At 40.8% G+C, this 15,662-nt stretch overlaps 1 protein-coding gene across 1 annotated transcript in view; it reads left to right on the top strand.

Annotated features, from left to right (window-relative positions):
- The window catches only part of syt6a (synaptotagmin VIa), a 54,096-nt gene that overhangs the window by 25,605 nt on the left and 12,829 nt on the right, over positions 1-15,662 (top strand). Inside the window, exons 2-3 of the mRNA XM_020618942.1 lie at positions 10,313-10,703; positions 11,787-12,348. Of these exons, the coding sequence (XP_020474598.1) occupies positions 10,313-10,703; positions 11,787-12,348 (953 nt within the window). The remainder of the gene's footprint in view (positions 1-10,312; positions 10,704-11,786; positions 12,349-15,662) is intronic.

The following is a 15,662-nucleotide window of genomic DNA, read 5'->3' as shown; positions in this document are numbered from 1 at the left end:
GGAAAGATCTTGCCTTGAAGGCAGCATGTCTCTCTAAAATCCCATTTTACACTTCTGCACAGTGGTACCTTCGCACATGTGCAAGTCAGCCATGCCACGGGCACTGATGCAACCCCATGTTATAACAGTTGTTCTCTCTCATCTTTGGCACAGAGAAGCTGACATTTTTCCTGAAAACAAGCTGAAATGTGAACTCGTCTGACCAAAGAATGCTGTCTATCGCCCATCTGAGACGAGCTCGGACCCAGAGAACTCAGCAGCGTTTCTGCAAAGAATCAATTTATGGTTTCCTCCTTGCATAACAAGGTTTCAGGTTGCATTACTGGATGCAGTAGCAAACTGTGTTAAGTGACAACAGTTTACCAAAGTTCTCCAGAGCACATGTGGCTATAGTCATCACGGTAGCATGCCACTTTCTCATGCAGTGTCTCCTGAGGGCTCAATGGTCACACACATTCAGCAGTGGTTTCCACCCTTGGCCTTTGCACACTGAGATTTCCCCAGATTCCCTGAATCTTTTCACAACATTATGGTGAAAGACTTAAATCTTGTATTGAGATATATTCTTTTTGAACTGATTGACAGCCACAACCCACCCTTGACCAAAAAGACTGAACCTTTGGTGGCTGCTCCTTTTATACCAGACCACGATACCATCACCTGTTACCAGTTAACCTGCTAATTTCAAACTCTTCCACAACAATGTTACTGGAATATTCTACTTCTATTTCGGTCTCATTTAGCCTCTGTCTCAGCTTTTTTTGTTTGTCACAGGCATTAAATTCCAAATTAGTTTATATTTACAGACTGCAAAATGCCCCAACTTTTCTGGAAATGGGGTTTGTAAATAGTGTATGTGTTGGTGGCTATTTTCAGTGGTGGATTTAGACACATTTAACGCTCTTGTCAGTATTTTTAGCAGCAGTGTTTGTGGGGCTGAGCCATAATAAACTACAATAGTCATGTTCATTTTAATAAAGGAACAGTGATGCGTTTTTAATAGACAACAAAGGAAGTCTGTGCCAGAAAAGGCAAAAAATAACAGACTTTGGCTACATGCTGTACACAAATATGGTTAATTGAACCAATTCTTTGCTATTTTTCTCTTTTCATTTTCAGACAGTAAGAAAAATTTATATACACACTTATCCTTTAACAGCCCGTCAATTCTGTGATGTTTTATATGACAGTTTACCAGCAACGACCGAAGGAAAACTGGCCTGAAGTTGTCCGACTTAAGGTTTTGCTTCCTGAGGGTGGAGAAAATTTCCCACCAGTCAAAGAGCAGATGCTTCATTTGAGTAAACAACACAAGTCTCCAGTTTCTCTGGGCCAGCAGCTCACTGGACACAGCTTAAAATGCTCTGCCAGGACTTAGTTTGGTTTACATCTCATATAAATTAAAGGTTGAACTAAAATATCTAAACTTTTCTCTTCTTTGATTTATCATAATCATCAACATGGACCGGTCTTAATCTTATATTTTCACACATCACTGATGCACAATAATATTTAACAGAATGTTTAAAAACTGTTACTTTAAATTTGGTTCAGTTTGTAAGTTACTTTCCAAAGCAGTATTTGCTACAGTATGTTGGTGTAGATGACAACCCAACCAGGAGCTGTTTTCCTAACTGATTAATCTGCAGGCTTTGTTTTTCACATTGATCAGTTAATCGTTGAATCAATTAAAAATGTCATCAGATTGCTGATATTATCTGACCAGCAGTCAAAAACCAAAATACATCCAGTTCACTATCACATAACTCTAAAGAGGCAGCAAATTCTCCCAGCTGTTTTTCTACTCAAGACTCACAGTGTTTATTGGCATATGCACAATGAAGAAACATGTTTCCCTGTGCAATGAAATTCTCACTGTGCCCTCCACAATGAACGGCAAACAATGCAAGGTGAAATATAAGGTAGATAATAGTACACAAAATCTAATGGCACTTAAAAACAGCAAGTGGAGACAAATTATGCTACATCGGAGCTGGCTGTGCAATAGGCGGTGAGTGTGCAGTTATGCATGTGCAAATGTGCATGTGCAAACTTGGAATGTAAACAGTACAGATGGAATTACGAGGTAGATCCTGAGTCAGCTGTTTAGGAGTCTGATGGCAGAGGGAAAGAAAGAGTTTTTCAGTCTAGTGGTCCTACATTTCACACTCCTGAACCGCCAACCGGAGGGTAGGAGTATGCATAGTCCGTGTTGGGAGTGGGTGGGATCTTTGAGGATGGAGGCAGCTTTCCTATGCACCCTGTGGTAGTAAATGCTCTGCAGAGAGGGCAGTGGAGTCCTGGTGATCTTCTCCACAGTCTTTACCACTCTCTGCAGGTGCTTGCGGTCCATAGCAGTAGTGCTGCCATACCAGACAGTGATGCAGCTGGTCAAGATGCTCTCAATGATGCAGCTGTAGAAGTTTCAAAGGATCCTAGGCGACATGCCAAACCTCCTCAGCCTCCTCAGGAAGTACAGCCACCGTTGGGCCTTCTTGACCAGCTGTGTGGTGTTAAGTGTTCAAGTGAGGTCCTCACTGATGTGGACACCCAGGTATTTGAAGCTGTTCACCCTCTCCACTTCAAGCCCCCAGATGAACAGTGGCTGATGAGATCTCCTCTCCTTCCTCATGTCCACTATCATCTCCTTCGTCTTGTCCGTGTTGAGGCTGAGATTATTGTCCTTGCAACATGACACCAGACCGGCCACCTCCCTCTTGTAGGCTGCTTCTGAGCAGCTACTGAGCAGCTAATTGATTAAGCAGCTAATTGATTAATCTGTTGTATCTCTATGCATTTTTTTGTATCCAGTGATACAAAGTATTCCTTCTTCAAAGGATTTTTAAATTAACAATTACACACGCATTTACCTTTAAAATTATTCTTTATCTTCTTTCTTAAATCACATTTGTCATCAGATGCAGCTACAGATGAATGAACTGTATTAAATCAATGCTCATTTGTGGTTTGGCTTAGAAAAGTCACAGTCCAAGTTTGAATGAATAATGGATTGATTTTGCAGTATACACCTCTGACAAGTAATGGAAATGGAAATAAAAATGCAAATGTGTAAACCTCTACCACACAGGTTTGTCTTTTTACTTTGGAGTGTTCACTTTTTTCCTGGACAGGCCTGTGAAACTCTGAAGTCTATTTCAATATTTGCAAACAGCTCCTGTGAGTGAAGGCAGAATGGAACAGCTGTGCGACAGAGATAGGGGCTCCTTGTCAACAAGCAGGTTAATTGTGTGATAGGACCAGATACTAATACTGGACTGAACTTGACAAGCCCCACTGCAGGCTCTCCTGTGGCTTCTGAATGGCTGCAGAACACAGCAATAAATGGCATCTGACACAGTGCTCTAAATCAGTGGATGGGAAATTTGCACATGTCACAACTTACTGAATTTTATGAGCTAATAATGAGTTGAGTAATTCAAATTTCCTGGATAGATGACAATGGGTTTTTTTGCCATTTGCAGGATTACTCTCAGTTTCCTAATGCACAACCTGGTGGCATCAGATTGATTGGGTTTTACTGCTCTTACAATGGAGTTGCTTGTTAACTGTTGATTCAGGGGACACAAACACAGCAGTCATTGACCCAAAGCACTCATTGTGTGTAGTCTGAATTAGTGTTCCTGTTGCTACTAGCTGCCATTACTCCCCAGAATTCATGTTATTTAGCTAAAGCCAACAGGTGTTGTGATAAATCAATACATGAAACAGCTTTTAAAAAGGTATCAGGTATGTAGGATTAACAAATCTGATGCTTTTCACTGAGATGTATTGTGTCACCATGTGTGTTCTGCGTGTATTTTTGCATTTGGATAAAAGCCCATTTAGGCATCACTAACTAGCCTTGGTTATAAATTCTGTGGTGCTGGTAAGCAAATAAACATGAACATATTCCTCATCTATAATATACAAAGCCCTACTTGGAACTGACAAAGGCTTTGGTCCTCAGCACCTCGTGGAATTCTTACAGTCTGCTCAGATAGACAGATTTGCACTAGCCGAGGTCCATCCATCCATTTTCTGTTGTTTACCCGGGGTCAGGTCATAATGGCAGCAGGTTCAGTAAGGTAGTCCAGATGTCCATCTCCCCGGTGATGTGTTCCAGCACCTCTGGCAGGATACTGAGGCGTTTCCAGGCCAGATGAGACATATAATCTCTCCAGCGTGTTCTGGGTCTGGGTCAGGTGCAAGTTGGGCGGCAGGCTAGGTGGGTTCCTGGGCATCTAAGATCCCTGGCTGCATGGGCTAGCTCTAGCTGAGGTCTATTGCATCTTTATTTTAAATTATGGGATGAGTAAAGTTGAATCTGTTTATTATTTTGCATTTCAACTGCAAAATCAATCCTTAGAATGTTTACATCCTTCAGCTGTCACTGAGTTTGAGTTCATTTCCTGGACAAGACACCTCTGTCTCATAGTTTGGCAATATGGAGACATAAAAAACAAAAAAATAAAACAAACAAAAATAAAAAACCAAAAAACACGAGCTTGGTTTAACAGGCAGCTCTAAAATAGTTGGACTTATTTCCACTTGTGCTTGCAGGCTAGATCTTTCAACCAGCAAGAATGATTGAACTGACAAACACAGGCAAATGTTTTTAAGTGGATTTTGCAGAGAAGGTGCACCCCCCACGTCTCCTGTCTGTACTGTTGCATTTGATGGAGTATCCAATATTCTGCTTTTTTGCTTAAGGCTGCTGAGTTCACAAAATGGAAAAAAGTTATCATGTCTTTATAGGTTCTTCCCACTTTTATGTTTATTGTCAATGTAGCTGGTTGCTCTGGGTGGAAGTTTATATGTTTCAGTACAGTGCTGAAGGAAATAGATGAACTCAAATCAAAGCAATGAAGCAACGAAACTAAAGATAATTAATAAGACCTATTTTCTTAAGGCTAATATAAAGAATTTTCCCATCAATGTGACATCTTTGCCCTGTGACAGGCTGCTGACCCGTCCAGGATGTACGCCGCCTCTTGCCCAGGTCAGTTACGATTCGCTCCAGCAACCCCCCCCCCCGACCCTGTTTGGAAGTGGTTTAGATGGATAGATGGATGTGACATCTTTTCCCACCTTGGTAAAGTGTGAAAGTATGTTTTTCTCCACAGCCTCAAACTGCTCTTCACACCCTCGGCTAATCTGCTGGGGTATAAATTCCTCTTCACATGTGGTGCTGCTTTGGGCTTTGGGGACCTGAAGGATTATGGGATTTTCTGGTTGTTCTGAAAGAGACACCATGGGATACAGAAATCCAAAAAAGGCTGAGGTACCCTCATCAAGATTAGAGCGTATTATTTCCCCCTTAGGGAAAGCAGACAGACAGCTGTGAAAGAAAAAACATAGCCTACTCTGTTCAGTGTTAACGTATGTTTCCAGTTTCATGAAATATCAATATCTGCTAGTGCTGTAAGGTTATACACAAGAAGAAAACAAACATATGTCAAATATATCTGTCGTATGAAATAAAACTGGACAGAAATTTCATTCTTAACTTTCATCTTGTCAAAAATTTTGGTTAACCCACATTCATGAAATTTTAAATGCCATGCCTGTGTGTGACAAGCAGTAAATGATGAATACTTGTGGTGTACAGGGCACAAACAGCACCAGCACTCACTGCCATCCTCAGATATAAGCTTTAAGACTTTATGACTGAATCAAACAAAGATCTCCGTGAAGCATGCACAGTGGGTGGTAGTGCAGACAGTGCCTACAAGTTGCATGCTACAGTGTTCGATGTGGTTTAGCTGATGGGAAAGGGTCAGCATGGCACAACTGGAAGTATCACTGCATTTACGCAAGTCTTGGCTTTTATACTTCAACACCGATGTTTCAAACTGTGGTGTCACGCTTCCCTGACCTTTGCACCTGCCCTAAAACCCATGTGAGGGAATGCTACAGTGATACAGCCTCTGAAGTATGGATTGTAAAAGGATTTTTGTTCCAGAATAAAAGGACCCTCAATGATTAACTGCTGGATGGTGATAGGCCACTTCTCTGTGGTGTGGGTGTGATCATTAATAGTATGCTAAACCCTGGGCTCAGTCCAGTCCCACGCTGTCAGGAGAAGTTGAATCATGTTCACACAGCTCTTTTCCATTACCCCAGCGTCTGGAGAGGAAGAACAATGGCTTTTCAGTCACAATCTTTTTTCTCATTCATTCATGCCCAGCCTTCTGTATCTGTCTCAGTAGCGCTGTATCATTAGCTCTCTGCAAACAATAAGTTTGGTCTTGTCAAGACTAGAAGGCAGAGACTAGAAGAAATTAGCAGCGTTTCATCTCCAAACACTTCTATTTTTGCAGTCATGATAGAAATGTCTGGAGTTCTCTCATTAACCTTATCACTCCGAACTAAACTGCATATATCAGATCCAGCTGCTGTGATAATTACCTATCATGTGTTGAAGAAAATCCGTTTGTATCAGTTAGGGCATCCTGTCATCCGTCAGACAAAGTGCAAACGTTCAGAAAGCGATAGTGGAGCAGAAGTGTAATTTTGCAGCTGTGACATGACCAAAAGGTCATTACCACACGACTGCCAGTCTGCTCACACCATCGTTTTCAGTGTTCATTTTGTGATTTTAAATTGGTGCAGGCCACTGTTCTAAAACAATGGAAAGTTAGTTTTTGTATTTGTACTTATTCTCAAAACCAGACAGACATAATACACAAATTTTTATATTAGGTGTGACTTACACTTTCCAGTTGTGTCACTACTCTCTATGTCCATTGTGAATAACTGTCCACAAACTCACTTAGAAATCATCAAAGAAACAGACACTGCTTATTAATCCAGCACTTCCCTGAGAATCTTGATTTTGTTTTCTTCACTATCAAATTCATATACAATAATAGTTGACTATACACCTACAGACACACTGCAAACACAAACTTCTCATAGCTAATTCAGCATCCTTCAGAGGTATCCATTTGCCAAAAATGTAAGCAAATATGGGCTCAAGGTGTAGGCTACAGTACGTATTACACTTCCTGTTTACATCCCCCAAAGCATTATGGAACATTTAGCTCCTAAAATTGGATCATGAGTTCAGTACCCATCTAATATAAGAAAGTCAAAGAATAATACTGAGAGTACCAACATCTATTAATATCAGCCTTTCTGACATCACTGAGGCTCAGACTTTATTGGGTGAGTGGGGGGCGGGGGGCACTGTCAGTCTGGTCAGATTTAGTGGATATTTCATTTTGAAGGCTGCTGCTGCAGTGGGGAAAGTAAAACAAGCTGGAGTTACAGACTCAAACTCATATTTCTGACCTGTCAACGCATTTTGTAGCAAATGATTGTGACCATAGGGCATTCGCTGGCATATTTCAGTGCACAGCGCAGGGTCAGCTTCAATGTGCCATGACAGCAGACGAAGACTCCACAAGCCACAGTCCAGTGAAGATGAAGCTTTGTGAAGAGCTGTGTGAAATTCCAGATGACATGAAGAAGCCAAGGCCTTGAACAGCTCAGAAATCCACCTCAGGCATAAATCCTCAAATCCTGTCCACTGCTTGGCTAAGTTATAAATTTGTCTTAGCTGACACCCCATTTAGTTTTAATTTTGAACATGAAAGCTCTAACACTACAGGTGCAAGAAAAAGTAATGGCACTGTTGGCAGTTTCCTGATTTTCTGCATCAATTGGTCATGAAATGTGACCTGATCTTCACCAAATAACAAACACAATACTTCTAAGCTAATAAAACAAACAGCTGCATAATAAATACTTTTGATACTCAGTGATGGAAGAAGTACATAAAACCATTACTTAGATATAGTAGCAATACTAGAGGTAAAGATGCTCTTGTAGTACGTCGCACGTCGTACATTTAGTAAAATGGCCCATTTATATTTGACCTGTAAAATAACTAGCAGTTTTTGTTATTATACTTCACTTTCTTTAGACAGTTTTGATATTTTTTGTACATACTAATATACATTTTAAATTCTTTAATTATTTATACTTACAAAACCTCAGGAAGTGCAATTTCAAGTACTGTATGAACTGCACTGTAAAAGTACACATGTACAGTTAAGGTCCTTGTACTGTATCCTTCAATCCTTGAAGTTGAGTACATTTTATCATTTGTAGACCCAGTGGTGAAAAGTGAACAGGGTTTTAAATACAACACAGAATACTGGCAGTTGAGTTAAGTTGTTAAGGCAGGGCACACAGGTGCACGTAAAGTGACTGACAGATAAATAATGGCAGCTACTAAAACAGGCAAACTGGAATACAGGAAGGTATGATGGCAGGTTATGAGGCAGGGGACAGGAGCACTGCTAAAGGCATTCTCAGGAGCGAAACACGACGCATACAGATAGGAGTGGCTAGCAGCAAACTCGGACTTATCACAATGTCGAGGTAAGGATTCACTCATAGCTAATTAATAACATCAAGCAGGTAGGGGAAACAACAAACATCAAACATAGTGTAAGTGAATCCAGCAGTTCAAACGAGGAGGCAAGTAAAGTCAAAGATCAATTAAACAGGACAGGCACGGGGGAGATAAATGCTCGAGAGCCACAAAAGACATTTCTTTGCTGACAATCTGGCAAGGAGTGAATGCTGGCTGCTGGTTAAAATACTTGATTACACTGACAGAAGAGAGGAGAGTGTGGGTGGAGTGAACAATAACAAGGGGCTAGGTCTAAAATAGCAGGGAAACACGGTGCGGAGACGGGACAGACTGGGATCAGGACGGCAATATGAAATGTAGTGGAGTAGAAGGATAAAGCATCATGAAATTGAAACACTCAAGTTAAGTTCATGTAGGCTACCTCAGAATTGTCCTTACGTGGAGTACATGAGTAAATATATTTAATTTAATACTGCTACTTTTGAGCACAGCAAAATACATTTTCCTGAAAATACTTTCATGGGTTTGTTTGCATAATAATTTGAACACTTTTACTTGTAATGGATTGTTTTCTACAGTCATTTTCTACACTAATAAAATTTTCAACACTCCCCATACAGAGACTGAAACCAGCAATGAACTGCCTCTACTCGTGGTTAATGTCTGTCAGTCTCCAACCTGGATTCGTCTGGTGATGGTGATGTTCAATACTAATGAAAAACACATGAGTGAAACACACCGCTGCACTCGGTCTCATATTTCTTCATTACAAAACACAAGACCTAAATATTTGTTAGCCTTTTTATGGAAATTGTTGAAAATACTATTAACATAGAAAATGACCATCCTTATCCTTTAACTAAGGAATCTGAATTCACTACTGTCAACACCCACAAGTTTTCCAATTTTCCCTTAAAATCATTTCAGGTATTCTCTAGGAGCCAAACCCTTAGGAAACGTAAGCCCACCTGTAGGTTTCAGCTCGTCGATGCTCACACCAGTGAGAAGAGGTTGAGGAAAGTAAATATCAGAGAAGAGCAAGCTCACTGTGCCTCAAAGGAGCTTCTTGCTACCTCTGGAGTGTTTTGTGCAGGCAGGAGTTCAGGGATGCTCTCAGAGGCCACCGGCAGTGTGTGAATTACTGTAGATAAATCTGAGGCTGTGTGGGAAAGAACACAAAAGCAAAACTTAGGGAAATGAACTGTAAAAGTGTGGAAACATTCTCAGTACCAGCTTCTGAAATGTCATTACTTTAAATGAAGAATGGAGTCACTCTGAATGTCCCCAATGCAAAAGCCAGAGATACAGTACTGTATGTTTTCTGCATTTGTTCTTTTGTTCTCTTGGTGCCCGTGAATCCTTGCAGAGCACTTGTCAGCATTCTTGGTGCGTCTCCAGGTTGTTGTATGCTGCTTGTTCCCCAGGAAACATTTTAACAATATAGGAAAATGAACGCCTGTCTCCCTTTATCTGCTTTGTGGGGAAAATCCCAGAGGAAGGCTTTTGACATCTTCCCACAATTTCTTAAAAAAATCTATTTCAAATAGTGTAGAGTATATTGTTTTATCATTTGTAAATCAACAGTAGACTTACTTTTTCCTTTTGAGTGAGAGTCATAGAAATGATTTGCACCATATTCATATCGGGAGTTTGTTTACATTACTGTGTTTCTAAGTTGCTTTGCTGACCTGAAGACTAGTGGAGGTTACTTTAATATTTATGAAGCACATCTCTCTGTATACTTAATTCACTGTTCTAGAGTTTTCTATAAAACCCAGTGGTGAAGCACCAGAGCATTTGAAAAATCATGCCCTAATAGACTGTCTCTCTCTCTCTCTCTCTCTCTCTCTCTCTCTCACCCTCGTAATCACCATCTGTTTGTCCATATTGTATTATCCTCTGTTCCTGGTGCCCGCTGCTCGCCACCAGACGCTACTTTTGGCCTCCTGCTCGGTGTGTTTGTGGTCTGTGGCCTGGCCTTGCTGGGCCTTCTTACATTCATCGCCTGGAAGCTGTGCTTGGTGCCTTGGCGAACAAAAGCCCAGTTCCCCAGTCCATCCCTCACCCCGGCCTGCAGCCCAGAGCACAGCCCACTCCAGCCGTCTGTCCTGCTGCCCAGTCCTAAGCAGCCACCGGTCACCATGGCGACAGAGAAGGTGAAAGACCCCATGGGGCCAATGGGATTCCTGGAGGCGGCAGTGAAGATAAGCCATACATCTCCCGACATCCCCGCCGATGTGCAGCTCTCCATGAGGGAGCACTTCCTGCGCCGCACGCAACGCATGCAGCGACAAACCACTGAGCCAACTTCCTCAACTCGGTTAGTCACATACATGCATGTATATAATATGTACGTAAGAGTATGTAATGTGGTTATCCATGTGAAAATATATATACAACCATGCATGCATGTACACAGAATCTAAAGCACAAGATAAAGCACTACAGAAGCTAATCCAGCTTGAAATAAAGGAATAAAATGTAAATCAGAAAGAGCCTCACAACAGCACACAGTATTTTCAGAGAAATAACCTTAATATATCAATAATGAGGGCAGACATTTTCCATCTAGGCAATTATGTGTCTACAAAGTTACTTATAACAAGGAGCATACAGTAGATCATTTTGCTCTCTGTCTCCAAGAGATCTCTTTGTATGTCATTATGGTAAAGCAAATTATAGGTAATGCTTCTTTGTGAGAATTAATGGAACACAGTGAAGAAAGAAAAACATTTGTTGTAGCAATATGAGCTGAACTGTACGTTTTCAGCATGTTAATAAGTGATCGTCAATAATCCATTGTACTTTTTGCTGCAGGCAGGTTTAAAAGTACATCTACCTATTTGTCCTCTTAACTAAAGCAGCAAAAATCCATTTTTTGGGCCATATTCAGTTGTCCCTGGGACCGCTGTGCTTTTTGTTGTTCTTATCTTATACATATAGTGTCAAGTTTCATCTTGACAGGACCTCTACCCTTATATTTCACCTTTGATTGTGTTTTCCTGTTCCCCACATAAAAGATGAGACAATCCAAGTATCCCAGTCATATTGTAGGACTGAGAATTGCATGAGAACATAGGCTAGATTTCTGAGGCAACATGAATTTTTCAAAACAGCATAAATACAGGCCACAGGCTGGTAGTAATTTCCTCTCACACAGGAAATAACTCTGCTGGTCGCTGGCTGTTGTCTTTGTGTGCTCAGTTGTAACTTTAATGGAATATGTGAGGTGACACAATCAGGCGCCCTTTGTCAAAAATAGTTCTTTGAGGTCACCTTGGTGTGTTGGAGCCCTTAAATTCAAATTTCCCCAGTTTCCCAGCTCATTGTACTGCAGCTCCTCAACACAAACCACAGCTATTCCCTATCACTCTCTTTCTTCCTGTCTTTTATGTCGCTGCAGGCACAATTCATTCAAGAGGCACCTACCCAGGCAGATGCAGGTAGGCAGTCTAGACCTGGGAAATGACTATGTGGCGGACAAAGACGAGAAGCCCACTAGCATTGGTCGCATCCAGCCAGAGCTCTACCAACAGAAGACCTTGGAATCAGAGGATTCATCTAAGAATGGCAGCAGCAAATACTGTGGCAGGATTAACTTCTCTCTCAAGTACGACTATGAAAATGAGGCCCTCCTAGTCAACATCCTCTCGGCAGTAGACCTGCCTGCCAAAGACTTATGTGGCACATCTGACCCTTATGTGAAGATTTACCTGCTGCCTGACCGCAAGAAGTTCCAGACTCGCGTCCACCGGAAAACCCTCAACCCTACATTCAGTGAGAGTTTTCAGTTTCCTGTGCCTTACGATGAGCTGGCAGTCAGGAAGCTCCACATGAGCGTCTTTGACTTTGATCGGTTTTCAAGGCATGATATGATCGGGGAGGTGGTGCTGGAGAATTTGTTTGAGACGTCAGATCTCACCAGAGAGACAAACATATGGAGGGACATCCAATATGCCACCAGTGTAAGAACCTAATCTTTTTCTGTGTCCTCTAGATTCAGTATCACCAGAATGCACAGACATGTGTATCCTATATGACCTTTATGTCCCAGACAGAGTGTAGAGAGTTGAATCTACTGCATTCATATCATTATATTGTTGTTATAGCTACCCCTGAGGATACTGCAGACATGTCCTCTGGAGACAGTCTGGAAATATCACAAGTGCAGTTTTAGACTACTTTCAAAGCTGATTCCAGTGCTTTTATACTTAATGAGCTCATTTTTGTGGCAGCATGATGACTACTGCAGTACATGCTCTGACAGGTTGGTATTTTTGTGACCTTGAAAATCACTTTGCACGTCCATGTAGTATTTCAGTGTAAACAGTGAACAGGTGGGAGGTTCACTGACATGAGGTAGCACAGACTCAGTTAATGGTATTTTGGTGTAAATCAGATATTTAGACGCTGTGATAAGAACAGACGTCTCACAGCCACATCTGTTTTTGGTGCTAAGTAACTGTCTTACAGGAATGACTGGCTCAGTAGTGGTGTCTAGGTTGCAGTCTCTAACATAAAGCCTGTCCTTGAGTATGTGAAAGAAATGTAAATACAGAATGTGTAGACCATAAATGGTTGATATCTGGTCTCTGCCACTGTTGCTCAGCACGAGGAGACACTGATGTCAGCCCAGCAGGAAGTGAGAAGCGTTGAGACAGACGTCTGTTCACAGACTTCACTTCATTAATGACTATAGAATGGAAATACTGGCAAGGATGGGTCTTACCTGGAGTCAGTGTCAGTGGTCCGACGGGTGGCCAGCTCAAGCAATGTTTGTCTTCTTTGACTTCTTGTTCAGGTTTTCAATGGAAAGTGGAGATGAGAGCTTCACAGACCTTTTTCATAGAAGAAAAGGCACAGGTGTAATTGATAGCATTAAAAACAACTGCCCTGGTATTGTTCATATTGGCTCACCGTCATGGCTCAGTGGACAATTTAATGAACGGAGCCAGTGTTAATGGAATTGTTTCACTTGTGCTTTCACTGTCAAGTTTCACTGTCAAAATGTTCTGTCATAAAGAAGATGTATAATCAATAATGTCATCAACAAGAGCAAACTGAATACCAGAACAGATGCACAGCAATAACATAATAATGCCTTAAATGCATTTAATTTGAATTAAACACATTATACCAACTAGATGCATTTCAGTCAGTATCAAATGTTGAAATATAATGTGGCTAAACCAGGGACGTCAGGGAGGCAGCCTGATTTTATTTATAACTTAATATGGGTGATTCTTACAGCATCTGTTGCCCATAGCTCTTCTGTTGTGTATGAAAAGTCAGTTCTGCAGCCTTCGATTTAGAAAGTGCCACATTATGTCATTTACAAGGTGTGATACGGTACAATTATGACTGAAATGGCAGCGAATGGATGTAATCATATAAACGGTTTCATCAAAAATCCGTTTTCATTGATTACATCTAATGTTTAATTGTGATAACCATAATAATATGATAAATACAGTAAATAAATTTGTAACCACTAGAAATACACAGAAAATATAATTTAACATTGAACTGAGAAACAGAAATACAATCAATAAGAAAACATTTGCAGGATAAGGAGTAAGGGTAAAGTAAATGATCGATTGTCATGTCCAGTGCTTATTTTTGGCTGTTTTTTACAGTAATGACAGATCATGGGAATGTCGAATAGTTCTAAACATTAGCAACAGCACCACAGACTTACACTGACTATCTTCCAAAGTAAGAAACTAAAATCTATAGCAATAATTCTAGTTGTGACATTTTAAGTTAGCAACATGTCAAAACATGTTTGACAACCTTTTAGACTGTCTGTCTCAAATGCTAGGCCTCTGTAATAATTATGTACCTAGCTAACTAGCTAAATTAGCTGAGCTACCTACAACAACAGTACAAAATTAGTTTATAAGGCTGTACAAGTCATTTAAAGTAGTAATTGCTGACAAAATCCTGCTGTTCCTTGAAGAAAACAATGAATCTGAATTGAGTGTTTGGAACTATTTGAAGCTCCATGACTCACATGACCTGCTGCCTCTTGTGACCCCTCAGTCTCACAACTCCTCTACCCTAACAGCTCCAGGGCCAGGTGTGTAGTAAGGTGTGTGTTGAAGGGCTTAAAATCTTGGCTATAGCCCTGCAAAGTAAGAAAAATAAAAAATCATTAGAAATACATCAAACAGCAAATGCATTATTAAGAACCAGATATGTAGCTCAGTTATTTATCTACAAAAACATAACTGTCACTTAGTGAAATACATAAAGAAACTAGCCGCAGTCACAAGGTGCTAACACCTCCATCATAAATATATTTCTCTCTCCCAGCTCAATTATGCAGTTATTTTTCTGTTGGCTTTATTACTTGTTGATGTCCAGGGGCCACTTTAAATGTTTCTTGACTCTGGCACGATGTTAATCACCTTATAGCCCTCATCACTTTGTCACCTCCTCAGTGCTCTTGCAGCTGACAGTTTCCCTCTTCAGTGTTTGACCCTGAGTTTCTTCGAGGATTGTTCAGTAATCTCAGTGCTACTGCTTAGGAAGCAGAAAAGCAGGCGATCTTCTCCTTGGCACACAAACTGTATTGAACCACCAAATGATTTTACGACTAAATCCCTTGCTCACATTTGGTTTAAGATTGGCAAAGAATGCACAGATGGTGGGATTTCAGTAGAAACAAAAAACAATCATGAAGAGCAATAATCAAAGTCATGGGTAAGATAAAGACACTGCTTTAAAAACACTGTACAGCTTAATGAGTGTAAGAGAGGACAGTGTTCAACAGAGGGAAGAAGAACAGCCAGCAGCTTTCCTCATAAATCAAGGAGAAATATTTATCAATAACACCAACGTGCAAGCAATACAAAGATCAAGAGTCTGCAGGAGTAGAGACTATTTCTCGTGTGTGTGTTGGATCTGAACAAACAGTTTGTTCATTAAACAGTTTGGGGAAGGTTTTAACAAGTTAATAAATGGCATGAAAGAAGAAGATTATCTGACTAAAAACCATGAGGAAATCATTCTTGGTAATGAGGCATAGCATATAATAAATGAAGCAATCTAAATGTAAACATAGGAAATGACTAATATGTAAACAGTATCAGACAAGTTTCAACAAGGTTCATCTGTGTGACCTTGGCATAGCAGAGCGTACAGCTAAATGCTAACATTAGCATGCTCACATGCATAAAATATCATTGCAGAAATTAGGACATAGGCAGCACGGTGGTGCAGTGGTTAGCACCGTCCCCTCACAGGGGGAAGGTTCTGGGTTTGGGCCCCACCTGGG

Source organism: Monopterus albus, unplaced genomic scaffold (assembly GCF_001952655.1).
Source record: "Monopterus albus unplaced genomic scaffold, M_albus_1.0 scaffold212.1, whole genome shotgun sequence".
Classification (NCBI taxonomy): Eukaryota; Metazoa; Chordata; class Actinopteri; order Synbranchiformes; family Synbranchidae; genus Monopterus; species Monopterus albus.
Note: the sequence above shows the minus strand (reverse complement) of the source record. Positions and strands in the feature narration are given on the sequence as shown.